The following is a 26,925-nucleotide window of genomic DNA, read 5'->3' on the forward strand; positions in this document are numbered from 1 at the left end:
CATACATTTGGGGGTGACTTATTTAGAGAGAGACTTATTAAACTTAACGTTGGGAAACCTTTTGTGGAAATCTATGTGGAACAAAACTTAAGTAACTTTTATGTAAATGTTACACAAGTGGCATTGTTTATGGATTGGACTTACCTGAGGTCATATATTGGCATATATATTAGTAATATTAAAAGTGGCTTTTTTCATAATATTTTAGATGTAGGCCATAATAGATGAATCATACAGGTTGTTATCTGTATAGAATATCATAAGGTGAAAAGCAGATACTATTTACTGAAATAATAATTATTATTTCATACAAAAGAAAACCCTTGAAAGTTTTCCTCAGTGCACCTAGGTCCTGATTAGAGTGACCAGATGTCCTGATTTTATAGGGACAATCCCAATTTTTCACAATTACAGTCTACTCCTGATGCGTCCAAACACTTCAGTATCTTCTTTGTTGTTCTGAAATGAAGGAAATGTAAGTACATGCTGAAAATATTCTGCTGAACAGGGGTCCTAACTTCTGCCCTCCCTGTGATCTGTTTCACACTATTTTTAGTCCCATTGTAGTATAGGGCTAGCGGGCAAGTGTCTGTTGGCATTTGCAACAAACAAGGTACCAGGGAATTGGTCAAACCAATAGCAGCCTGATTTTTAGAGGTTCTGTGCACCCACAGTTCTCATTAAATCAGTGGGAGTTGCTGATGCTCAGCACTTTGTCATGTCTGTAAATCAGACCATAAGCTTTTTAATCTTTATTTCCTGGAAAACATGAGTTTTTTTTAAAAAGAAGAGCTAGAAGAAGAGTAAACCAAAAGCCCTTGCCATGCCCTCTGAAATGAAGAGACCTCCTTCTTTCTTTCATTAGGCATTGTGCATATCGTTTGTAATGTGGTTTCCAGAGAAACATAGGTGGGGTGTGTGTGTGAGAGAGAGTGAAAGGTAGGGGTGTGTCAGGATGGTGCAGGTATGCCAACAGGAACTGTCAGGCCAAAATTTGACAAACTTACCACCCTTGAAATAATCAATCAAACAAAAAAAGTCCTGATTCCAAATAAAGTTTAAAGTGACACCATCAACTGAAAATTGCATCCTAAAATCTTTACCTCCAGCCATGGTGCCTTTTCTGTAATGATTATTGTATTCTAGTAATGTTTAGCGGCCCAAAGTGAGATCAGGGCTGCAGTGCGCTCAGTGCTGTGTAGAATGCTTCCTGCCCCAAAGTGCTTGCAACGTAAATAGACAAGACAGACGAAGGGTGGGAAAGGAAAGAAGCACAGAGAAGTGAAATGACTTGCCTAAGATAACACAGTGACCAAGACAGGAATAGAAATTAGTTCTCCTGAATTACCATCCATTTTCTGATCCACTTGACCACACTGCCTCCGAAAGCCTAAAAACTCCACCTGCCTGACAGGGTGAGTTCCAGTGAATAACCCTGAGGGTTCTATAAACAAAACAAGAAGAAAAATCCCACCAAACACACTTCTTTCTTTCAAGACAAGGTAGTATTTTAAAAGTACAAGATCGTCTTGTTGCCAGGAATGCAGCTGACTTGATCTTAAACTGTTTCTTGCAGGGACTGTGCTGCCTTCTGTGTTTAGAAAACACCTAGCAAATTTTGAGTGTGATTGATATCAATCAATCAATGACTGACAAAGATTAGAGAAAAAATTCTCTGTAGTTTTTTTCAGATTTGTGCACTTGACCATTTTTGGTGTCTGTTAAATTTACACTTTCCTTGGAAGAGTTAGATGGCCCTTCCATGAAAGCATCCCACAATGCACAATCAAATGTAGGGCTGATCCTGCAAGTCCTCTACATACAAAACTCCCACTGAAGTCAGTGGGAGTTTCTGGCCAGTTAGGGTTTGCGAATTTGGACTCTCAAGTTTTCAAGCCCTGTTGGGTTTTACTGGGTTTTAACTTGCTTCACTCTTCTCTAAAACATAGGAACAGGAAATATCTGATTTCTCACATTTTTGGTATGAGTGAGTCTTAAACTAAGCGATTGTGGGCAGCACCGGGAATGTGCACAGGTGATGGATACAATGTGTGAAATAGCATTTTGATAATATAATTTGTATTACACTCAAATAAAAGAGGGAATGTGTATCACTGGCTAGATTCATCAAAGCGGATCTGCAACGCCACTGAACACATCAGAATATGGCCCAAAATATGGAAAAAAGGACAGAAAATTGTTTAAATACTTTTGCTTAGCAGATAATGTTTCCTCTCTCATTGTCATGTGTGAAGGTTTTTTTTTTTTTTTTTTTTTTTTAAATACTTCACTGTAGAAGATAAGTGAAATCTTCCTTCCTAACTTGGTAAACCACTGGCATTACAAAACTCTCCAAAACTGTCATTGACAAGCTACCAGTGTGTGTTTGCATTATTACTAAGCAGATTGATAAATAGATTATTTTGTTTTAAATAGTGAGACAAATTCAGCTCTTGGTTACACTGGTATAAATTTGGAGAATCCTTTTCTTCTACTTGAAGTTAATCCAGATATAAAATATTTTACATCTGTAATCACATGAGTAGGAAACCTGAGTAAAAATATTTAGTTTCACGTATTTCAAAAATTGGCAAAAGTGACAAGAACACTGTCAAGTGCGGTTTTCTTACTGACACAATGTAATGAAGCACATTACAGGAACCATATGTATTGCTTTATATTAATGCCTTCTCTAAACCTTGACTTCCTAGTCAATGAACTAAATTTTTCACAGTGGTTTCCTGAGTTTTGGGAGTGTGCTGCTACTTTATTTTTTTGGCTAGCATTACTGATAAATGTGGTAGAATATAACTTCAATAGATTTTCTTTCTTTCTGAGACGTCTGGAGTTGCTGTATTTTACTTCTTCACAATCAAAGTACAACTGAGATATTTTTCTAAGGGGACTCTCAAGTAATTTTAGGCCACCAATTTAGGGTCAAATCCTTAGTCGGTATAAATTGGCACAGCTCCATTAAAACCAATTCACTGAAGCCACTGGCACTATTTCAATTTACACCATCCCAAGTCTGGCCCTTAGATATTAAACACAGAGTATAAGTGTTTTAATGATTTTAGTGATTATTTTTTTCAATTCAGTGGAGTTTTTTTTATTTTATACAACAGAAAATGAAACTGATGATAAAATGGAAACTGGCCAATGTAGTTTCATTGTCCAACCTTGATGAAATGCAATAATCAACATATATATGGAAAATAAACACTTGTAAAATCTTGTAGTTTAAATATGAGAAGGGATTGTTAGTGGCACTCATAAGGAAATTATATATCTTTCACTTAATGCAACAATTATTTTCGTAAGTAAGAATAATGGAAAGCCTTTTTTTTCTTTTTTCTTTTCTTTTTTTCTGGAACACAGCCATGGTACAACAAACTTTTTGGAAAGGGTGGTCCAGATATAATTCAGTGTATTAATGTACAGTATAGTTAACATCAGGAATCAATCAATGTTCAATTACAATAAGTGATGAAAAATATTATTTCCTTTCTTCTAGTGGGGCTGTAGTGGTCAGAGCAAGAAGAGTTGTGGTGGCAGAGAGCCATTCTGGATAAGAGTAACGTTACAGACAAGTATTAAATTTTATTAGGGTCTGGCTGCAGATTTTCCAACCACATTCTGATTGGCTGTGAACTAACTTCCAGTGGTGCATGGCTGGAACCTCTTCACTGACAAATAAAAATAATCCCCTTTTGTTTACTATGTTAAATGGGGGTGGGGTGGGGTGGGGGAAGGCAGAAGTTAATGGAGTAGGGGGCAACAGTAATAGAGGTGGGCTGCAGTAAGACAGCATGGCATTTAAAATTAATGAGCTATAATCAAACACTGTAATCATTAACTTAGCAGGATGTGCAGTAATAGGATACTTCTGCTATTAAATAGTACTTAACAGTGTACTTGGTGCAGTGCTGAAGTCTCTTGTCCTTCAGCCTTATATCCTAGAAAGAACCATATGTATGCAAACCTTGTTGTGCTATTACAATAGTGGGCCTGGGAGGGGGCCCTCTCTCGTAAAAGTGTCCCTTTCTGTCCCTGTTAGAGCATTGCTTCCATCCTAAAGCCCTTCCTTCACAATCAGCAGCATAGACAATACCCAGTGGTGCTTTCTAAGGCCATGTATACCCTAGCACTTATGTTGGCAAAATTTTTGTCGCTCGGGGTGTGAAAAAACACACACAAGTGCGTGCGCACAATATAAGTTTTGCCAGCATAAGCACTTGTGTGCACAGTGCCATCTCATGCCGACGTAGCTACTGCCGCTTGTTGAGCTGGTTTTATTATGTTGACGGGAGAGCTTTCTCCCGTCGGCATAATGCTGCTACACAAGCAATCTTACAGTGGCAGTGATTAATTTTTCGGAAGAATGAAGGCAGAATGATGGCCGTGAGTTTGTTGGCACCACAATTTCCACTGAAAACTTGCAGCATGGCCCTTGCATTTGCAACATATCAGGTGATGACACTGCACTTTAAGATAAGGGATGGACATAACTAAAAGCTGCTGGACACAGATACACTGGAACGGTTCTCTTTTAGAAGCAGCAGGAGCCGCCTTTAAAAGTTAAGCATCTACTATATTTAAGAGAAGTGTTTTTTGCAGAGTGATGAGATTCCTGGGGATATATGTGTGGCTGAATTAACTACAAGGTGTCTCATTCACATTCTGGTCAGCTGGAACATTCACCTGCACTTTATAATTCAATTACAACCACCCTCCTCCTCTCATGGACTTCTGGAATCATATTACTAAAGAGAATAACAATTGTTTTTTTAAAATTAGTGTATGTAATCCCTTACACTGTCATACATAGACCTTTCCCCATTGTAAGTTACCATAATTTCAGCCGCACAGTCCTCAGTCGCATATGGCATCTTTGTTTCATACAATTTTCAGAGGCATGTTGCCCTGTAGAGTGGAGATGTGAAGAGCTGAATTTTTCCTCACCACTTTGAAATTATTAAAGCAGCATTTGTCACTACAGTATAATTCTGTAGTGCATACTTATGTAATAGGGAGATTAGTGCTATAACTCACTCAGCTATGCCTTACTTGGATTTTATAAATGTTCTTTTCCCTGTGATCCCTTATGTACTTGGGAGTTCATGGCAGCAGGGTGCTGGAGGAGCCAGTGAGGGCATTTTCTGGCCTGATAGGAGATCAAGATTTGGAACAAGGAGTTCATCCTTCTGTGTTTGAATGTTTTGTTTTGATAATATGTTTGGCTTCTGGAGAGAGGGATGAGATTTGGTTTCTTCATCACCGTGATGCAGATGATCGGGGGTGATGCTTCATTTCTAATGAAGCAGAAATAAAGAAGTAGAGTGTGCATTTTTCAGCGGGGTATCGGAAGCTGGCTGAATTACAGCTCAGAATGAAAGGCAAGAGCAGTGGTTCTCAAACTTTTGTACTGGTGATCCCTTTCACATAGCAAGTCTCTGAGTGCGACACCCTCCCCCCCCCCATAAATTAAAAACACTTTTAAATATTTAGTTGGGGATTGGTGCTGCTTTGAGCAGGGGGTTGAACTAGATGACCTCCTGAGGTTCCTTCCAACCCTGATAGTCTATGATTCTATATGTAGCACCATTATAAATGCTGGAGGCAAAGTGGAGTTTGAGGTGGATGCTGACTGCTCATGACCTGCCATGAAATAACCTCGTGAACCCCTCAGGGTTCCCGACCCACAGTTTGAGAACCCCTGGGCAAGAGGAAATGTACTCTGTTCCTTCAAATATCTGTCTGTGGTACGCATATTGCCTCCATTACCGTAGTATCTGAGTGCCTCCCCTAATGTGAGACCCCTGTGAGGTAGCGATGTACTTCTTGTCCCCATTTTATGTATGGGGCGCTGAAGTACAGACTTGCTCAAAGTCTCGTAGGAAGTTTGTAGCAAAGCAGAGGATTGAAGACCCAGGTCCCCTGAGTCCCAGTCACTAAAGTACTATAGCTCTATATCTATAGTCCCAGTTATGTGACAGAGATGTGTGAAGCTTGTATTAATGGGAATGAGGGAGAATAAACCTTTCCTGCATTACAGTAATCAAAAATATCTTAAGCACCAAAAGATTTGTTAGCAGTAGCAGTGTTCATAATTAACAGAATGCTGTATTCACCATCTTAGAGATTTTATTTTCTGACAGATGTACAGATCAACAGTGAACTATGTTTTCGTGATGTCTTCTCTTAACCAGATGTGTGGCATCTGCTGTTTCCCTGGGATAGGCTTCAATATTACTTAACAGGAGAGTGGTGTTTAGGCTTTCCTTTGCTTTCTGTGCTGAATGCTGTCAGCCAGGGAAACCGAAGTCCCTAATCTATCCCAAGAACAAAGACAACAAGGGCAAAAGTGATACAAACGAGCTCACGCTGAACTGTAGAAGAGAGATGTACTTCAACGTTGGCCTGAGGGGAAACCCATTTGTGGATGCTTTATCTATCCAATCAAAGGGTATGTCTTCACTGCACAGTTAACCCAGGCTCTTATCTGGGTTTGAACCTTTAACCCCCCTACTGTCCAAACAGAAAAACCTCTGAGCCAGGTTTTGGAGTTGCTTTAAGCCCTGCAGGGAGTGTGGGTTAGAGCCTAGAGTTTGTTTTAACTGTGGCTGGAACCTGCCCTCTTTGTAATGAGGTGCAGGCTAAATCATTCAAGAGCTGATAGTCCTTACATGCCTTCTCACACTTCCTCCTGAAGGACAGACAGGTTCTCCTGCAATTGACCAAATTGACTGAGAGAGAATCTTAGAGCTTCTCAATTACAAAGGACCATGGGATATCTCCCCCTCCCCCTCCACCCGCCCCATGCATGAGCAAGTGCAGAAACAGTGAGGGCACAGTGTGGGTTTTTCTGTAGGAATGCCCATACCTTGGTTTGGCAAACTCGGGTGCTCAGACACAGGTAGCAATCACCTGGGGCAACTGTGCATTGAAGACAAAGCCTTAGATTCCATGCTGAGAGTGTGCAAAAAATGTCAGTTATGGTGGTGGTTTTGTTTGGTGTTTCTTTAGTGACTAGATCCTGGTCTAATAATACATAGATCACCAAACAGCCATTAGAGACTAACTTCCAATCACTGCCATGTATTGGATTTGAACCAGCAATGTAGGCTGTGTGGATGTTTAAAAGACATCTTTTTCCTAACATGTCAACCAAGGAGTTAAAATTATAGCATATACAAAACAGTTGCAGTTTTCATATGTGAGCTGGTTGTTATAGACTCTTGGGGAGGGGGAATGAAAGTTGACCTTGACAAGTTAAAACATGTTAAAACTACAACTTGCCTTGTTTATATTAGGTTTGTTAGATGTGTGAGGTCTATAAAACATGTCTAAAGACACCAGTGAAAACAAGGTCAGAGAGGCCAAAAGCTAAAATGAATCAAACAGTGATACAAAATGTTGCTCCTGCTACAGAAAAGTCAGATTTTGGGCAATGTCCTTGTAAGCAGTGGTTAAACCCGCCCCCATTCCCGCAATGGGTTTGATTTTCAGAACTGTAAGTCCAATAAAAGTTATATTTGAATGCAGTAAAACTGATACTGGAGTTGGGTTGGGATAAAAATAATCGGGGGAAAGAACCCAATGATCCCCTTCTTGACACCAGGCAAATATTTGCAGCTGGACTAGCAAACTGATACACTAGAAAAGCTTGGGGAATAGATTGATTCTGGAGAGAGGAGAAGAGCCTTTTATCTCCTCTTTCATGGTTAAAAATAAATAAATAAATAAAAGATAGCTTCTACTTGTTGTCTATCCCAAAGTACTCTACATACATTAAATAATACTGTCCTGTAAATGTTGGTCTAAGCATAGAGATTCTTCATACAGTACTTAATAGCAAGGCGCCAGAGGAATCTTGACGTTAAGGGATTCTTGGGAGAGAACAGAGAAGTTAATCGCTAACCCATCTGTCATTTCAAAGAAAATAACTCTTTTGTTGGTAGAGGAATGTCTTCTGTGCAGTGTGCGTTGTAGTATTTGCATGACACTTTTGATGTGTTGTCTGCCAAAGTCTTCTCTGCAGCCATGAATTATGTAACTCTACTGAAGCGATTTCACAGAGGGAGTTGTGGCAGCCATCACATGTTTTTAAACAACCTATTGCTTACAGCTGTGAACATTTGCACTGGTCACTGTGTATAGTATGAAACGGGGAAAGGAATTTTCTCCACAGAGTTATTCAAACGGAAGGCACCTCAGGGGAAGGATGTAAGGATAATTAGGGTCTCAATAGTTTTTATTGTAAAGATGTTAATTTGTAAAGCCCCTTTTACTAGTATCAAATTACTGTATATGCTAGATAGTGGCTAAAGCATAAGATTAAATATGTGTCCCTGAAGGGTCCCATTTATTGATTCATTACGGTTAACTAAGTTCCACTGAGTGATTTCAGTGCTATAGTAATGCTCCTTCCCCCGCATGGCAGAAGCCTGAAAGGCAGTTTGTGTCACTTTCTTTTTTTAATTTTAGATTTTTGTGCCTTCCTTTTTAATCGTTACTTAAAGTTCTTGTTACCCCTTTATTTTCTTAAGTTTTGAGTTTCAAGTATCCAACTATTTCATACAACCAAGTGACCATGGCACAATATAGAAAAATTAATAGATATTCTAGATTATATTATAGAAATTATAGATTAATAAAACTGGGACTTTTCAGTTTGGAAAAGAGAAGACTAAGGGGGGATATGATTGAGGTCTATAAAATCATGACTGGTGTGGAGAAAGTAAATAAGGAAGTGCTATTTTCTCCTTCTCATAATACAAGAATTAGGGATCACCAAATGAAATGAATAGGCAGCAGGTTTAAAACAAACAAAAGGAAGTATTTCTTCAGACAATGCACAGTCAACCTGTGGAACTCTTTGCCAGAGGATGTTGTGAGGGTCAGGACTATAACAGGGTTCAGAAAAGAACTAGATAAATTAATGAGCGTAGGTATCGCATATGTAAAGTCCTGTGCCCTTAGTTGACTGTTTGAGATGGTGGGAAGGGCAGGTGAAACCTGGTATGGTAAAACTTTTTCAAAGGCAAAAGCCCCATTTTCAAAAGTGACTTTGGCCTGGTCCACAGATGTTATGTGTACTGGTATAACTATTTCATTTATAGGTCTTTTAAAAAAACAAAACTGAAATAGCTATCTGACTGCAACTCCTAGTGTGAACGCAGCTGTACTGATATAAAGGAACCTTAGGCTGGTGTAGCTTATTTCTCTTCCCAGACAGGCAAAACTATGGGCATGACTACAGAGACTATTCCAGCATAGCTACGAAGGCATAACCCTGTGTTGTAGACACAGCCTATGCCAACAAAAAGGGTTTTTCTGTTGGTGCGGGAACACCACCTCTCTCTGAGTGACAGTAGTGAGGCAGATGGAAGCATTTTTCCATTGACCTAGCTCCGTCAGCATAGCTGCGGTACTCAAGGGTGTGGATTTTTCACACCCCTGATTGACCGAGCTATGTCGACCTAAATGTTAAAGTTGACATTATACCAATATATAACCACACTATGGGGCTGTACTGCTTCAACTATACTGATACAACTTTTGGGTGTAGACAAGCTTTTAGACGTATAGGTGTTGGATCATATTAAAGAAGTTCTGTATTAAAATCACAAATGAGTTTGATCCCCCATAGTTTAAATTCCAGGGTATTACTAATTAAGAGGTCTCTTGGTTTTTGGTACTGTTTCTCTCCCTCTATGTGTGAAACTTGCAAGCTGCTAATTGCGTTAGTACATTCTAAGACAGAGTCTGTTCTCAAAGCAATTCACAGAGAGAGAGACTCAAAGCAATACTCTGTAGAAACAGCACCCAGAGACTCCTCGCCCTTTTGTTGTATTAACAATTGTGATTAAAATAGAGATAGAGGATGTATGTGGATGGATGCTTGGTGTGGATAATAACTGAATGATCAGAGAGGTGCCAGCCTAAGAATCCAGTGTCCATCGGCTGAAGAAGGCGTCAAGTGGAAATAACCAGAGGACCCCCGGAGGGCAGACTGGAATCCACGCAACAGCCTCAAGAATGGGAGAACCAAAGAACAAGATAACATCTGGCAGCACGGAGCCGTCAGGAATGTGACAACTGCTGATTGATTCAGCAACAGCATGATGAAGCAATTCCCATAGACTGACATAGGAAGAAATTCCTATAAAAATGGACTCTGGAAAGTGAGAACTTTGGGGTCTGATTCTGCAAACCAACTTCCAGGAGCATCAGATGTGCATCTGACGAGGCCCTGCTCCCTCCTCATGTCCAGGCCACTTGGCCAGTGGCTTGGCATGGGCAACTCTAAGGTTGGTAACTATGATAACAACCTTGCAGAACCTGTGTGTGTGTGTATGAATAAATGAATGTATGAATAAATATGAGATTGAATGGAATGTTATAGCTATAACTAACTGCTTACTATGATTCTCTCTGTATTCACAATAAATGTGGTATTTTGCCTTTTCCTCTTTAATAAGATCCTTCTGGTTTTTATTTTATTGGTATAACATAGGAGCCTAAGGCCTGGTCTGCACTACAAAATTAGGTTTCAGAGTAGCAGCCATGTTCGTCTGTATTCACAAAAAGAAAAGGAGTACTTGTGGCACCTTAGAGACTAACAAATTTATTTGAGCATAAGCTTTTGTGAGCTACAGCTCACTTCATCGGATGCATGAAGTGTGTAAATTTATTTCCCGTTGCAGTGATGTTTGATTGCATGCCAAACTTAACAGGTCACGTATGGATGCATCCGATGAAGTGAGCTGTAGCTCACGAAAGCTTATGCTCAACTTAATTTGTTAGTCTCTAAGGTGCCACAGGTACTCCTTTTCTTTTTGCAACTACAAAGTTAGTTCGACATAAACCACCTTGTGTCAACTTAGTTGTGCATGTGTCTACACTTTAAATTTGTCTCCCATTGATATCAAGTCTGCATTACGCTGAGGTACTAACACCAGCTCCTCAAGTGGTGTTGAGCCATGGTCAATGTATTGAGGTCAACATAGTGTGGATGTGGACACTGCGGTACCGATGTCAACCCTAACACTCCTAGAGAAACTGTCCCCCAGTGCCCAACAGTGACCTCTCTGGTGACACCTGTGAACTCCACTGCCCAGGGGTCAGGGAGCCTGGAAGCTTCCCTTCCTGCCCCGCCATTTAAAACCATACGAATTTTTGAAATGACTTTTCCTGATTATCTAGCTTGGTGAGCACACCTAGCTGGTCTCCATTGTTGTGTGCAACTGCCCAGCTGACCATGTCAACTTCAGACGTGCTCCAGCCTGGAATAGACAGGAGATATTGGATCTCCTGGGCCTGTGAGGAGAAGAGGCTGTACAAGCATAGAAATGTGGACATCTGCGAGCAGATTGCACAGGGGATGCAGGAGAAGGGGTACAACAGGGGATGCAGGAGAAGGACCAGCAGCATGCCCCATGAAAATGAAGGCCAGGAAGGTGAACAGTTGATCCAGTGTCGAGCCACAGAGCTGCCTCTTGTACAAAGAGCTGCATGCCATACTTGGCGGAGAACCTATCACCATGCCACTGCATCTATCACTCTGGATACCTCTGAGGAGCCCAAGTCACAGGCCCCTGGCTTAAACAGTGAGGAGAAAGAAGAGGAGTAGGATAGAGGACATGTGACCAGGGTGTCCAGCTATGCCGCAAGCCAGGACCTGTTTGAGATTCCACTACAGTCCAGTCAGTCCCAGCATTCAGGCATGGATGAGCCTGGTGCAGGGGAAGGAACCTTGGGTAAGTGTGTAAATGCATTTCCCGTTGCAGTGATGTTTGATTGCATGCCAAACTTAACAGGACACATCTAGCGACTTTTCATTCATTTACTTGTACTAGAAGAGGTAGTGGTACAAGAAAGAAAGGTAGAGTTACTTGCTTTTCATTCCCTGAAGAGTTAGGTAGGAGGGCCATGTGGAGCAGATTGTTTACATACACAGGGACGTCCCTTGAGTCTTCCTGAGAGATATTGATGCAACTTTTATGGAGGTGCTCTGCAATCATCTCCCGAAGAATTCTAGGGACAGCAGCCTTATTTCTTCCTCTGCGGCAGGACACTTTCCCATGCCAATCAGCGATAACTTCAGCTAGCAGCATTGCAATAAATAGGCTAATGGCACATGGGTCCCGGTTGCTTTGGGACACCAGCAGCAGTTGTGCTTTCTGCACCTTTCTTACCCTCAGGAGTGAGATACCAACTAAAATCACCATTGCTTGTGGAAGATGGTGCTGGTATTCAGTGCCATTGCCCTATACTCATGCAATTGACCAACTCCCTCCTCATTTCCCCCAACCCTGGCAGGCCATACTCACCATGGCTGGTGCTGTGAGTGGTGCTATGCAGAAGCAGTCCGAAGCAGAAGTGTCAATAAGCATGTTTTGTTGAAAACTTTAGGGGAGCAAGGGAAGGGAGTTCTGAATCTTAACTTTCCCTTTCCATTGGGATTATACTGACAGTGTTAGCTCTGTGTGCTTTATCTGTAGCTGTTGCCATTGTGGCCTTGAGAGGTTCCCCCTCCACACCCGGAGAATGCCTGAGCTGGATAAGGAGGAGAAAAAAGAGGGCTTGAGATGACATGCTCAATGAGATCCTGCCAGTCAGTGCTGCATCAGACCATGAACAGAGGGCCTGGAGAGTGAATATTGAAGAATGTATGGAGAAAGGCCCAGGAGTCCCAGCAGGAAGAGGAGAGGAAGATGCACCAAGACATAATGGGGGCTTCTCCAGCAGCAAATACGGATGCTGCAGACTCTTGTGAACCTAGAGGCTCAACAGTCACAGGCTTGCCTCCCTTTGCAGTTCATGGAGAACTACAGTATAGCATCTCCTTACAACCCCACCCCAACCTGCAACTTTGTACATAGCATCCACGGCTACATTCCTACCTCTACCACTGCACGCTGGCGAACATTAAAGACAACCACATCTTCACATATATTGACTGGGGGGAACCACATATGATGTATGTGTAGTTAAAAATGGACATGAATGTTCCTTCCCCTTCTTTAAGCTCTGTTCTATAAATTTATTAAGATTTTAATGTATTTGCTTTTAACTTGTGTAACCCACACACCTTCTGGGTGTGGTGTTCTGTCCCATCTAGTGGCACCGAGACCACTTAGACAGACAAATAAAATAAGTCTGCTCTACAACCTTAGCTAATAGCCAGTTGGCTTTTAGTTCATGCGTTAGAGGCTCATGCACTAAGCTCCAGAGGTCCCAGGTTTGATCCAGCCCGCCGACGATCAGGGTCTGTTGGTGTTACACTTGTACAGAATTTTTTTAAATATTTTTGTTAATAAAACTGTTGCTTGGAAAATTCATCTTTATTAGTTTACAACATATGCTGCTGAATGACTGGCAGTAGTGAAAGCATCGCTGACTTGTTACTGTACAATGTGACCCAATTCAGTGGCTCCATGACAAACACAGTATAATAATCCTAAATGGACAGCAAGCACCACCGAATTAATAGATGCCTTCCCAGTGTTCTATTCATAGATGTACACCAAGCACCACACAATTCCTAAGAGCCCCCCATACTGCAGGTGGAGCACAATACTCCACATTATTGTGGCTCGCTGTTAAAGTGCTCTTTCAAAGCCTCTCTGAGCTGTACTGCTCCATGTTGAGCTTTTCTGATAGCCCTTGTGTGTGGCTGCTAAAAGTCAGCAGAGAGCTGCTCCACCTCTGCCCTCCACCCCAGCAGCAAAGGTTCCCCTTTCGCTTCACAGATACTATGTAGGACGCAAAAGGCAGCTATAACCACTGGGATATTTTCCTAACTGAGATCCAATCTTGTGAGTAAACAATGCCAACATCCCTTCAGTCTACCAACAGCACATTCAACTGTCATTCTGCACCTTCTGAGCCAGTAGATGAATCTTTCGTTGGTGCTATCGAGGCTGGTGCACAGCTTCGTGAACTAGGGGAGTAAGGGGTAGGCTGGGTCCCCTGTGATCACTATTGGCATTTTAACATTGCCAGTGGTAACCCACTGGTTTGGACAGAAAGTCCCTTCTTGCAGCTTTCTGAACAGTCCTGTATTCTTAAATGTGAGGGGATCATGCACCTTCCCTGACCAGCCAATGTTTTTGATAGTGAAGCATACCCAGTTATCCACCAACGTTTGCATAACCATAGAAAAATAGCCCTTTCTGTTGATGTACTCTGTGGCTAGGTGGCCTGGTGCCAAAATAGGGATATGCATGACATCTATTCCTCCACTGCAGTTCAGGAGTCCCATAGCTGCAGATCCATCCACTATGTCCTGCATGTTGCTGAGAGTCACAATCCTTTGTAGCAGGAGACGGTTAATGGTCCTGTATACTTGCATGACAATGGCCTCCACCATGGATTTTCCAATTCCAAAGCCGGAAGTCAGTGGGAAATCATTTTGGAAGTTTCCACGGTGCAATCACCACTCGCTTCTCTGCTATCAGGGCAGCTCTCATTCTCACTCAGATTCGGGAATGTTGCCTTGCACATCCAAATGTTCTGCAAACATGCTCGTCATCCCAAACTGGCATTATGATGCAATTCCACCAGTCAGTGCTCGTTTCTCGGGCCTAGAAGCAGCAGTCCACCATTTGCAACTGCTCTGTGAATGTCACCAACCACCTTGAATTGTCCTCCAGCAATCTGCCCTTCAGGAAATGGTCACATTCCTCGCGGCTCTTCTTGTGGCTCTGCAAGTACTGGAGAACTGTGCGTCCTGTGCTCGCAATATTCAGAACAATAGTGCAGGCTCCATGATTCTATTAAAGATGATGGAAAGTGACAAGTTCCACGTGGGTTTGAGGGATTTTCAAATTAAGTATGAAAATTCTGGGATAAAGATGGCATTATGGGATGGAAAAAGTGGCATGTTGGTAACTGGGCCCTGCAGTCTCAGTCACCCCTGCACAACTCATTTCTTCCCAGTGAGTTGCACTGCACTGTCCATCAACACAAGCGCTCCTGGTGAGCGTGTGCAGTGCTGGTGCAGGGAGTGAAGTATGAGCTGCAGTGGCTTTATGCCGGTGTAAGTTGTGTCGGAAAATAATTGGTATTGCAGACGTACCTTAAGTCACTGAAAGGAAGTGGGACTTACGCTGCTAAGTCTCTTGGGTGCTTTTGAAAATTTTACCCAGCCTTTTTATCAGAAGCAGCAACTGATGCTGTACTCTATGCACCCAACCAGTAATGAGGAGCTGAGGAATGGTAGTGTTCTAGAAGTGAGTTGTGTCCCCTTTCTCCAAGTGACAAAGACTTACTTTCTTTCAGATAATGCTGTTTCCTCTAGGGAAACACATGTGCTATGTTTATAACAGTGTTCAGGGGGTTGCAACATCTCCATACTAGACAGTGTTCCTTCTATTTTGGGATTTGAAGGAACAATACCCACTGTAATCAACTATGTGGCAACACACAAAATGGTTGTGTTGCATATTTACGACAAAGCAGAGTTCACACAACTGGAATCTTACTGCTTTTCAGTGGATGTTTATTGGAGGAAAGCAATGTGTATTTAGGAGGGAGCATTGCAGAATACATTATGTTCTGTTCTCTGAATTTCCTAATCAAAATGTAGTTTTGTCATCACACATGGCTGATCTCTGGAAGCAACAAACGCAGCTTAAAAATATCAAACTGTTTACTGCTTGCTTCATGTGTCATTCCTGAAAAATGCTTATGCTGAAATCTGAACTTTCTGCTTTTGCTGGGCCATGAGATGCAGTGTCCATAGAAGACCTCTTCATTTTCCCCAGGCCCCCACAAGCCTGGTTGGTGATGTAGGAGTAAAGGTGGCAAAAATGAATCTTGACAGCTAATGCTAAACAGTCATGACAAAAAGATCATCATGCTAATGTGTGTAGCAATAATGTTTTTGTGAATTTGCTGCCCAGAACACCCAAAAAATTCTTATTGTTATCAAGCTAAATATTAAAAAGTAAGCAAAACTGAGTACTACTAATTTGCATTATTGAACTGAACCAGTGAAATAATTAAAATGTTTATTTAATTGCTGTGATTTGGTGTTCTAACAGTGAATTTTTCTTCTTTTTTAATCAGAAAAAACCATTGTCTGCAATAATAAAAGAAGTTTGCGATGGGTAAGTTCTGATACTATACTTCCTTTTGATTCTTAAAATAAATAACAGAGAGAAATGGTGGGTGAGGTAATGTCTTTTAGTGAACCAACTTCTGCTGGTGAGAGACCAAGCTTTGGGAACCTTGGTTTCCAGACCTGAAGAAGAGCTCTGTGTAAACTCAGAAGCTTGTCTCTCTCACCAATAGAAGTTGGTCCAATAAAACATCACCCACTTTATGTCTCTAATATCCTGGGATCGACACAGCTACAACACTGCATAAAATAAATAACAGATACACAGATTTTCTGCAAGATAAATAAAATATCCCTAGTGATGACCTTCCTAAATTCTGAAGTTGATTTTCAAAAAGGTTTTATCTTCAGATTTAGAATTTGCAAAATCTACTGGCTGGCTGAATTCAATTTGAAAACTGTGTACTGGGAAGATTAAAAAGTGCTTTTACTTGGCCCTCTGTTTTATTAAGGGGTAAAACTCATTTCTGTGCAGAAAGCTTTCACAAACCCTACACATCCCTTATGTGTGGGTTTTAGAGATGAATTTTAATTGTAGAGTGCAACCACTTTACCGAGCACATCTCAGTTCACAAGTCAAGAAACATAAACTGTGAATTGTATTTCTAAGCCTGATGGACACCAAATCCATGGAACAAGCAGCATGGACGTGAAATGTGAAACATAACCTGGTATGATAATTGCTTAACAATCAGAAGAAACTCTGTCGTATTGTAATATTTAAACAGCATATTTAATGTTTGCAAAAAAATGCTCTTTTAATGAATTTTTAACTAGTGATACAGAAGGACAGAAACTAGTTCACAGTTCATTAAACTACAGCTAAAATATAGTAAAAGGCATGTAGATTTTTGTATTACTGTTTTTTTAAATTTGTTAAGGACCATCTGTGTGCCTAGTGCTGTAGGAGTCACCAAGACAAGCTCCCTGCCCAGAGAGTTTTCCAGCATAATGGTCTGATGTTATAGGCACACATCTGTTGTAATGAGTTCAGTGCATCCTACTCGTTATAGTGAAAACTACACTTAGTAGTGTTGACAGGATGGGGCTGTTCTGGAATGTTTGTTTGTTTTTTTGAATATGATGTAACTACCATTTAGGATTTATCTGTAATGAAGAAATTTTGTTTTAATAAAATGCTTTATATTGAATGTTAATGTAATGGAAGGTGATCAAATTATTGATTTTTGTGTTTTAAACCTTGGCATTTGAAGGGAATATATTATTGCATTGTTTCTATCACTCAGTGGTCAAGCTGAAGGCTCTCCATTTCAAATTGTCAGGGGTGGGAGGAGGAGAGGAGAAGGGGAACAATATTCCATTAAATGAGTTGTGGGGTTTTTTGTACTCTTCTCTCTTCTCCTTGGATGTATGATTGTTTTTTCTCATTGTTGAGTGGACGTGTTGAAATCTATAGATAGGACAGTATGTGAGACAGATGGACACTTGATTGTTGATAATGTTAAACACCAATAACGAGGCTTCTTTTTTTCTTTTTCACTTTCTTATTTATATATTTTCATATTTTTAAGGTGGTCTCTTGTGAACCATGAATGTTATGCACTGCAACATGCTGATAGTTCCAATTTCTATATCACAGAAAAGGTAGGTAAACCACTTGACATGATTTTTTTTGCATATTCTATTTCAAATGTTATTGCACTAACAAGCTGGTTTTCAAGCTAATTTAAAGGAAAATTTTAATTTTAACTTTTAATTTTAGAGTACTTGGATCAACCAGGTTGTAATGGATCAGGCTTGCATCATCTAAACTCTTGCTGGAAACACTGTCATAACATAATTCTACATACAAGAGTGTAATTGAAATATGTGAGTGCTTTTTTTAGTGAAGCTTCCCATTAGGCAAGGATGGTCAATGTACTGAACTGATTTCTTGTTAATTAAATAATATTTCTGAGAATGATTAAATGCAGCAAATTCTGTTCAAATTTAGAGCTACTTCACTGCCACTAAAATCAGTGAAAAATAAAGATTATAGCGCATCAAATTTAGAGGCAAAGTATAGCCATGTTATTTACCATCAGTGGTGCAGTTGAATCAATGGTAGCATCAGTGGCATTTTTACCATTGTGCCATCTAACCCTGGTTAGACTTGAGCACAATATGTAGATGATTACACATTGTTACCTCTTTTTGACTTGAGTGATTAGCTAAAATTCAGGGTCCTGCGTGGTGGTTCCATTAGGAGGTGAAATTGATGATAGCCAGTTCTATCTTTGATATAATCCTCCTTGTTTATGTACAAAATCCTATCTGCTAGGACACAGGAGAATTCAAACAGAAGACAGTTTCTTTTTGACTGCCCACAGTTGCTACACTCTTTCAGGATTTTAGTTTTTTTCAAGTGCTTCCATGTCTGGTGCTTCCTTGCTGTCTGCCTTCTCCTTTGGTCTTTTTCCTGCTTTTCTCAGCACAGAGCACACCCTTCTGCTAAAACAATACTCAGTGAAGCCCCGCTGCCCGCATAGTTGAAATTCCTGAGCAGCCTCACCAGTGCCTTTGTTTTGGGTGATGACATATGCCAGTGTTTTGGTTGGAGGTCCCTTTTGTTTCTGCTATCTGATTCCATAAAGGAGCTTAATGGCTTCTTATAACTGTCCTAAATGAGGGACTTTGTTTTCGAGAGCAGTTTCAATGAGGTGTAGGCCAACCCATGACAATATAAAATCAGTGGAGACAAAAAAAAAATTGCTGCACAATATGACTCACCTTTTTTTTTTTTTTTGGCAAGGAATTCACAGTTCAGGTGGAAATTATCATAAACTAAGTATTATAATACATGTGGTACACAGCCTCACACACTGATCTTACATATTTGTGTTTTCTGGAGCCAGTTCAATTGAGGATACAGTTAGTCTTATCTCTGAATTTGTGTGCAAACCTTTCAATTATTTAAACACTTTTCACTGTGGGGTTTTTTTTTGGGGGGGACGGGGGGAGAGAGAAAGAGAAGAGACGGGCAGGGTGAATTGGCTGGGGCTAGAGGTGCTGTCATATCTTGAACCTGAAAGTATACTGCATGACTACATGGAAGATTCCAAGTTTCAAAGGGAGAGCAAGGGTGCAAAATATAAATGTTAACTGACTGCGTAAGCTAACTATCAACATAAGTTAGGGAGAAACTAGCATTAAAATTTGTTTCCTTGTTTTCAGAATTACAGTGGTAAATGGTTTTAAAATGTAAAATAAGAATTCTGATGGTGTCCACAGTCTTAATGTTTATGAAGCTCATTTAGTCTTCAGACATTCAGTCCCTCTGCTGCTGATGTTTGTGCATGTACACATTCACTGGGAAGCAGCATAGAGGAAATTAAAACATGTAAGATATACATTATTTGTTGAATGCTAAAGTAAGCTTCAGTACACCACTTCCCTTTTTTCTAAGTTGCTGATTTGATCTAGTAGAAATTAGCTGCAAGGACTGTGTAATACTTGCCAGCTCCCTGTTACATGCTGAACTTCTACTCCAGCTTTGTATGTGTGATGTTGGTTTAAGTCGTTTTGGGGCCCAGATGCCATGGCAATGGGCAGTTCACAAAAACATGTAATTGCATGAGCTTCGATCGTAATTAATTGTAACTATAATAAAAATGGGAAACTTACTAATTAAGTGGGATATACTCATTTAAACAATTCAAAGGTTTGCATTCCTGTCTAGTGTAATTCTGCTGAGCTCACTGAAATGACAACAGAGATGAATTTGGCCAAAAGAATGCAGTTGGTATGTTGCTACAAAGGCAGTACTCTTGACCTGTGCAGTAAGGGCCTGATCCAAAATTTAATGAAATCAGTGGGAAGACTCCATTTAATTTCACTGGGCTTTGGAATGGGCCCTAACTGGGCTGCACACAGGAAAATAATATAACTAAATTCCCAAGTGATAAATATCTCTTGATACCATCTTAATCAATGTCAGTGTTAAATTGATCATTATAAAGAATGAATTTTTATTTAGTGAAAATGGTTTGGCTGGGTTTTATGTATGGCAGTTAAAATTTTCTGTCAATATTGTTTTTGTAAAGTATTGTGGTTTTGACCAAATGAAAGCATCTGCTTTCCACAGAAAATTTCAATTTTTCATTGAAAAATGGAATACTTGAGAACCAGAAAAGTTTCTGGAATATTTTGATTCAGATATGTGACATGGTGGCTTGTGTCCCCTCTCTCTTCTATGGGCTGGGCTTACTGGCTGGACTACATCTCCCATGATGCACTTCCTATTCCCTAGGAAGACTACGGTGCATCATGGAAGAAGTAGTCTAACCAGGGAACCTGGCCGATAGAGGAGAATGGAAGCACGAGGCACCTGAATGACGACTTGCATGAGGCAGCACAGTGGCATTTCCAAATCAAAATATTTTTGGTTTTGGCTGACATATTGAGGTTTTGGGTTTTTTTCTGAAAAGTAAAAATTTTCTGGGTGAGTAGATAGAACCTATTTTCTGACCAGTTCTAATTTTATGCCAGGTTTATAAACAAAAAGATGTCTGACTGGGATATAGACATACTGCAAGAGATTTATGTGGATATTTTTGAAATTTGATTTTCCACTGTGTACATGCTGACTGACTCTCTTGGTGTTAGTGTTTGTTTTAATTTGAAACACCATTCTCTGTGTCTGTGTCCTGGCAATGATGATGGCCAAACTGAAGGTGTTAACATAAGCACAAAGGATTTTCCTCATAGTCAGTAATTGTGGGGGCAGAGTTTAGTAGCATGTGCATTTACTTATGAGGCTATCCATGCTAGTGAGCAGTGTTTGTGAGATCAAGTGTACCAGGCATTGTGCAGTGTACAAAGCGATTTGGTTTTATGTTGGGAAGACACTTTTACTGTTGTCATAGAGCTGTTTCGTGTATTTCCAGTTGGGACTTAAGCTTATTTTTCTTGTTTAATACCCTCCCCTTTCCCTCCCTGCAAAAAACTGAAAAAATGGAAGGGAACTTTGATGACACAGTAGAGTGTTTAGAAAGACTAAATTTAGCAGTTCTCAAGGGACTGCTCATAATTTAAAATATATATATATATACACACATACATACACACACAGACCATATATACGGTTTTTCATTTAACTGTTTAAGTCATACCAGATAACCTTCAGTGCATGCCTTAGTTCATTTCAGGACCTTCCTCTTGTTTCTTTTTCTTTTTAAAATTCAAATGGATAGACACTTCAAAGGATTCCAGGGGGGAAACTATTGAATGAACTAATTTAGGAAATGGCTGATATTTTTCCTCCCCTCCTGAATTATATAATGGGAATACTTTGCCCATCACATTTAATTGTGACATATGTTTTTGCAGAAAATGAGGCATGACTGAGTTTGACTGTTTACACATAAGTACTGTATGTGCAGAGAAGGTTTCTAAGAAGCAAAGTTTGAGAAATACACAGGCTGTTTGAAGAAAAGAATCAGGGTACATTTCCACAGGCCACTCAGCTCTAACCTCTATCCTTGGTGGGTTTCATGTTTCTGTTTTGGAGAAGATTTGCTCTGGGATTTTTCTGTTTGATTCAGAAGAAAGTTTGCTAGCTTTTCGTTGCTTTTAATTCATGGTTTGGGTGGGAAGAGACTGTCATTTAGAACGTTTTGGAATGTGCTATAAGGAAGATTTTGATGAGTTTGTTTATTCCATGCTGAAAAAATGTGTGTCTGACTCTGAGTCATGTAAATAAGTGAGAAGAGCATTAAATGCCACCAGTATTACTCACACGTCTGTGACTTTTATTAATGTTGTTCACTGTTTACCACTGCTGGCTGGATGCATGCTATAAAGAGATGATTATACAGGCCACTTCTACATGGTCTCCCCATCTTTTGCTTAATAAGATGCTGCTTCCAAAGTGAACGCAGGGGAAACGCCACAGCTCATGATAACCTTGTGTTCTTCAGTGAAGCTAGTACACTAATGAATAGATGGATAACAGCAGTGAGCAGTTTAACTCCGCCATGCTGGGTGACCCACAGACCTCTTATGAGGGGCCGTCCCTAAAGCACAAGTTCAATGTTTTGCACTGTTGGCAAAGATTAACTGTCCCTGTATAGATATTCAAAAGTCTATGTGCAGGTCATATCTTTTGATGAGCTGGTCACTTGTTCATTTATGGCCTTTCAGTTAGATGCCGGTTACAAACCTTATGATGTCTAAAGTTTTATTTGTAAGAAATAAATGAAACCAAATGAAAATAATTTTGGTTGGTAGGAAATTTTGATGTGAAAAAGTTATGAACATGGAACTGTTAACTCATGGCTCTCAATTGTATTTTCATTTTCATGTGGTGAACAGCACATCTGTGTCTTGGTTGTCCCATGGGGAGCTCCTAGCTTTGAAACTGTTCTTTATTTCCTCATGTCACCTTAAAACCACACACATGCCAACCAGCTCTTCATAACAAACTTCATAACAAAATGAAATAGTCGCTGGAGAAATAAGTGTAAAAGATTAACAATAACCTTCTCAATCAGTGTAAGAGCAAAGTTTTAGCAGGTCAGCCAGGGTTTCTACTAGAGATGGGTCAAATGAAGAAAGAGAGGCTTTGGATCCAGACTACCCTATATCCAGAAGTGTTTGGGTCCCAGGTTTTGGTGTGGCCTATAATATATCTGTGCCACAAAAAAGCATAATAGCTTCCTTTTCTTTCCCTCCCTGCCCATTCCTTTTTGTTTGTTTGTTGCTTTCTTTTCTATTATTTTTTGGGAAAAAATAAATAAAATGAAAATGTTTATATAAAAACAAACAAACATGTTATAGCAGTTTTTATTAAAATGTAGGAAGTTATCAAAGACAGTAAGAAGAAAGTAAGTTACCTATACATAGTGCCAGAATTTACCTATAAGTTACCTATACATAGTGCCACAAACCTAACCAGTATTTTAAGGTACCTCTTCATTGGTTTTATTCAGCTATTTGCTATTCTTTTATCCCAGGATAGTAACTGGGAGGTACTTAAAATAGTTCAGACTTATTATTTATTTCTATTATAGTACTGACTAAGAGCCCTACTCATGCATCATGATCCTATAGTACTGGGCGTTGTACAAACAACAAAAAAAAGGCCCCTATAAACTGTGGGAGAGCAAGGGGGGAGGGGGGGTGGTGGTGGTGGCTGTAATTCTTATTAGGGTGGATTGATTGAAATCAAAGTAATTAAAATGATCAGTTTTAATCATGATTTAAGTGAGCATGCAGGAAACTTTGATTTAAATCATAGATATTAATCAAGTTTTGTATTTCTAATTTTTTAATTATGTTCCTAAAGAAAGGTTGATTGTCATTGTTTGGTAGCCATTAAAACGGATGATTTGCAATTAAATGTAGCCTTTACGCTAAATATGGTGCTTCTTTTTGCTAACCAGGAGGACACACTATAGCCATACACATTTATTTAAGCAATCATATAGCTTTTATTCAGATTACTAATTTTTACATTTTTTGATCGTCAGAAAATGATGAATGATGCATTAGTTGTATACTACATGATTAATTTTTACTTGAATTTTTGTTAATCTCTCATTTGGACAGTAATTCAAAATCAATCAGTTAAAAATGTATAAAACCAGAATTTTAATTTTTTATCAGTTAAATACAATTACCTTAAATGTGCTGGATACATAAGAGAAAAAGTTTATCACATGCTTTTGTTTTTAATTTTAAACTAAATTATTAAACAAAGGAAGTATTCTCTGTAATTAGTGAATTGAACCCCTGGTTTCTGTTGAGGGTTGCAAGGCATCCAGTTTTTGACCAGAAAGCCCAATCGAAAAGGGACCCTGGAGTATCCAGTCAGCACCGCTGACTGTGCTGTTAAAAAAGTCCAGTCAGTGGTGCAGCAGGGTTAAGGCAGGCTACCGGAAGCGGACGGCATGTCCCTGTGGCCCCGAGGCACAGGGGCGGCCATGAAAGCTCTGTGTGCTCCCCCCCACACACCTCAAGTGCTGGCTCCACAGCTCCCATTGGCTGGGAACCACAGCCAATGAGAGCTGTGGAGGCAGCACCTGCAGGCGAGGGCAGTGCACGGAGTTGCCTGGCCGTGCCTCCGCCTAGGGGCCGGAGGGACATACTGGCCATTTCCAGGAGCCGCCTGACATAAGCGCCACTCAGAGCCCACATCCCAAACCCCTTCCCAAGCCCAGAGACCTCTCCCGCACCCAAACTCCCTCCCAGAGCCTGCATCCCCTCCATGCTCCCCAGGGCCGGCTCCAGGCACCAGCGTTCCAAGCAGGTGCTTGAGGCAGCAGTTAGAAAGGGGTGGCAGAGTTTCCGCGGTGGCGGCAATTCGGCGACAGCTTCTCTCTCTCTCCTGCCGTCCGCAGTGGCAGTTCGGCGGCGACAGGTTTTTTTCACTGCTTGGGGTGGCAAAAACAGTAGAGCTGGCCCTGATGCTCCAACCCCCTGCCCAGCTCTGAGCCCCCTCCCGCACCCAAACTCCCTCCTGGAGCCCGCACCCTGAACCCTCTCCATGTTCCAACCCCCCCCCGCCCCAGCCCTGAGCCCCCTCCTCCACTCCAAACCCCTCCTCCCTGGCCCCATACCCCCAGCTCACCTCCCCTGCACCCCAATCACCTGTCCCAGCCTGGAGCCCCCTCCCACACCCTGAACCCCTCATTGCTTGCCCCACCCTGGAGCTCACACTGCCAGTTGGAGCCCTCACCCCCTCCAACACGCTGCCCCAGCCCAGAGCTCCCTCCTACACTCTGAACCCCTCGGCCCCATCTTGGAGCCCCCTCCTGCACCCCAAACTCCTCATCCCCAGCTCAGACCCCACACCCCCTACCGGAGCTCTCACCCCCTCCCACGCCCCAACCCCCTGCCACACCCCAGTGAAAGTGAGCAAGGGTGGGGGAGAGTGAGCGATGGAGGGAGAGGGGAATGGAGTTAATGTGGTGGGGGGCTTGGATAAGGAGTGGGGCAGGGGTGGGGCCTAAGGCAGGGGCAGGGTAAGGGTGTTTGATTTTCTAAAATAAAAAGTTGACATCCCTATTTCTGGTCCCCATGACCTTCAAGATTTTAGAACCTATAGATCTTTCTCAACTAGTTTTTATTCATATGTTGGAGGAGGAAAACAAGCTTTCCTGCTTTTCCAACTCCCAGTTGGTTTTTAACTTTGAATGAACTAGTCATTGAACTGAACTAGTTGCATAAACTGAAATAAAAAATATTCTTTCTGCACCTGCAGAGGAGGCTATTGTTGTCAAAAGCTTGTTTAGCACTTCAACAACTGATCTTCCAGGTGCTAGCCATTGACTTCAAATGTTTGACTTTCTTTAAAACTTGGCAGCAAATGTGTACTGATTAACATTATTTTTGGTATTTAAGTCACTTGATTTTAATAGATTATATGTAGTTTAGGTCTTAACATAGCTCTCAATTTCAAATTTAATTTTAAATAGGTTTATTTTGAAAGAAAACGAGTTAAAGTTAAATTTAATTGAAATTTAAAAGCATGTGATTTAAATTAAAAAAAAAAAAACATAGGTGTTTATCCACTCTGGTTCTTAGAAGTGCAATTTACATAGTGATACAAGGCTAGGTTGGAACTTTACCATCTGCCCTGCGTAAGGAATAGAGAGGGTTAAAACAGTGGATCTGTTGTTGAAGATCATTGAGGATCAGTCACAAATTTCTCCTGCTCCTTTATCCTGGTGCAGCTTACTCCTTGCAGTGTGCCCGGTCAGATACTCTGGCTGGCAAGTGGCGAAGGGCCAGAGAGGGTGAAAGCTCTTTTCACTTTCTGTCCCCTCACCACGCACTTACTTAAAATAGGGAATGTTAGTCAAGTAGCCGCTTTGTCTTCCTTTCCTTCCCCTGTGGCCAGAGTTACAATCTTGAGCAGGAGAGTAAGGCGGGGGGTGGATATACTATAGAGGGATGCTATATTCTGCTTTACTACTCTACATGTCAGAGCAAGAGCTGTGACAATCAAGCCAATAACGATGCGTCATTTGTATTATATAATTCCTGCATATGATGGTATTGAGGTATAGGGCCTGATTCTGATTGTGTCCTTGTGGGCCAGACCCATGTTCACTTGGTGTTTAGCAGTTGTGATGTTCCACAATAAAGCATCAGAACCTAGTGGAGCACCTTAGGAGACCAAGGCTTGTCTATGCACACAATGTTGAACCAGTTTCATTTAAAGAGGAGCTTTGAAATTGATTTAGGGTATGTCTTCTCTGCAGTTAGCCTGGGCTCTTAGCCAGATATTGCTCCTAACCCTCCTCTGATCCACACACAGACCTCTCAGCTGAGTTTGGTGGTGCTTTAACCCAGCCTTGTTGGATGGCTGGGGGTGTGGGTTAGGGCCGGGGTCCTCTTTTGTTTGGGCTGGTAACCTGCCTGCTTTGCAGAAAGGATGCAGGCTGAATCACTCACATTCTTATAGTCCTCCACTGCCTTCCCACAGTTCCCCCTCTGTGCTCAGGTCAAACAAGTTTTCCCACAATTCACTGGGAATGAATCCTAGAGTACATCTACACTGCAGCTGTGAGCATACCTCCTAGCCTGGGTAGACACATGTGCTAGCCCTGCTCGAACTAGCATGCTAAAAATAATAGTGTGGACATTGCAACATGGGCAGCGGCAAGGGCTAGCCCACTGTGTATGGACCTAAGAGGTCAGGCAGGTTTATACTCAGGTAGCTAGCCCATTCCACCTGCCGTACCACAGTGTTCACCAGGCTACTGTACTGGGACTTGTGCTGTTCAATGTGTTATTAATTAATGATCTGCAAAAGGGAGTGAACAGTGAAGTAGCAAAGTTTGCAGATGATA

The 26,925-nt window shown here is 41.0% G+C and overlaps 1 protein-coding gene across 2 annotated transcripts in view; it reads left to right on the forward strand.

Annotated features, from left to right (window-relative positions):
- ELMO1 (engulfment and cell motility 1) overlaps positions 1–26,925 on the forward strand; it is a 417,156-nt gene that overhangs the window by 73,402 nt on the left and 316,829 nt on the right. For both annotated transcript variants that reach the window (XM_084621572.1, XM_084621573.1), the window contains exons 3-4: positions 16,078–16,118; positions 17,662–17,734. In XM_084621572.1, the coding sequence (XP_084477698.1) occupies positions 16,078–16,118; positions 17,662–17,734 (114 nt within the window). The remainder of the gene's footprint in view (positions 1–16,077; positions 16,119–17,661; positions 17,735–26,925) is intronic.

Source organism: Lepidochelys olivacea (genome assembly GCF_965140295.1).
Source record: "Lepidochelys olivacea isolate rLepOli2 genome assembly, chromosome: 2".
Taxonomy (NCBI): domain Eukaryota; kingdom Metazoa; phylum Chordata; order Testudines; family Cheloniidae; genus Lepidochelys; species Lepidochelys olivacea.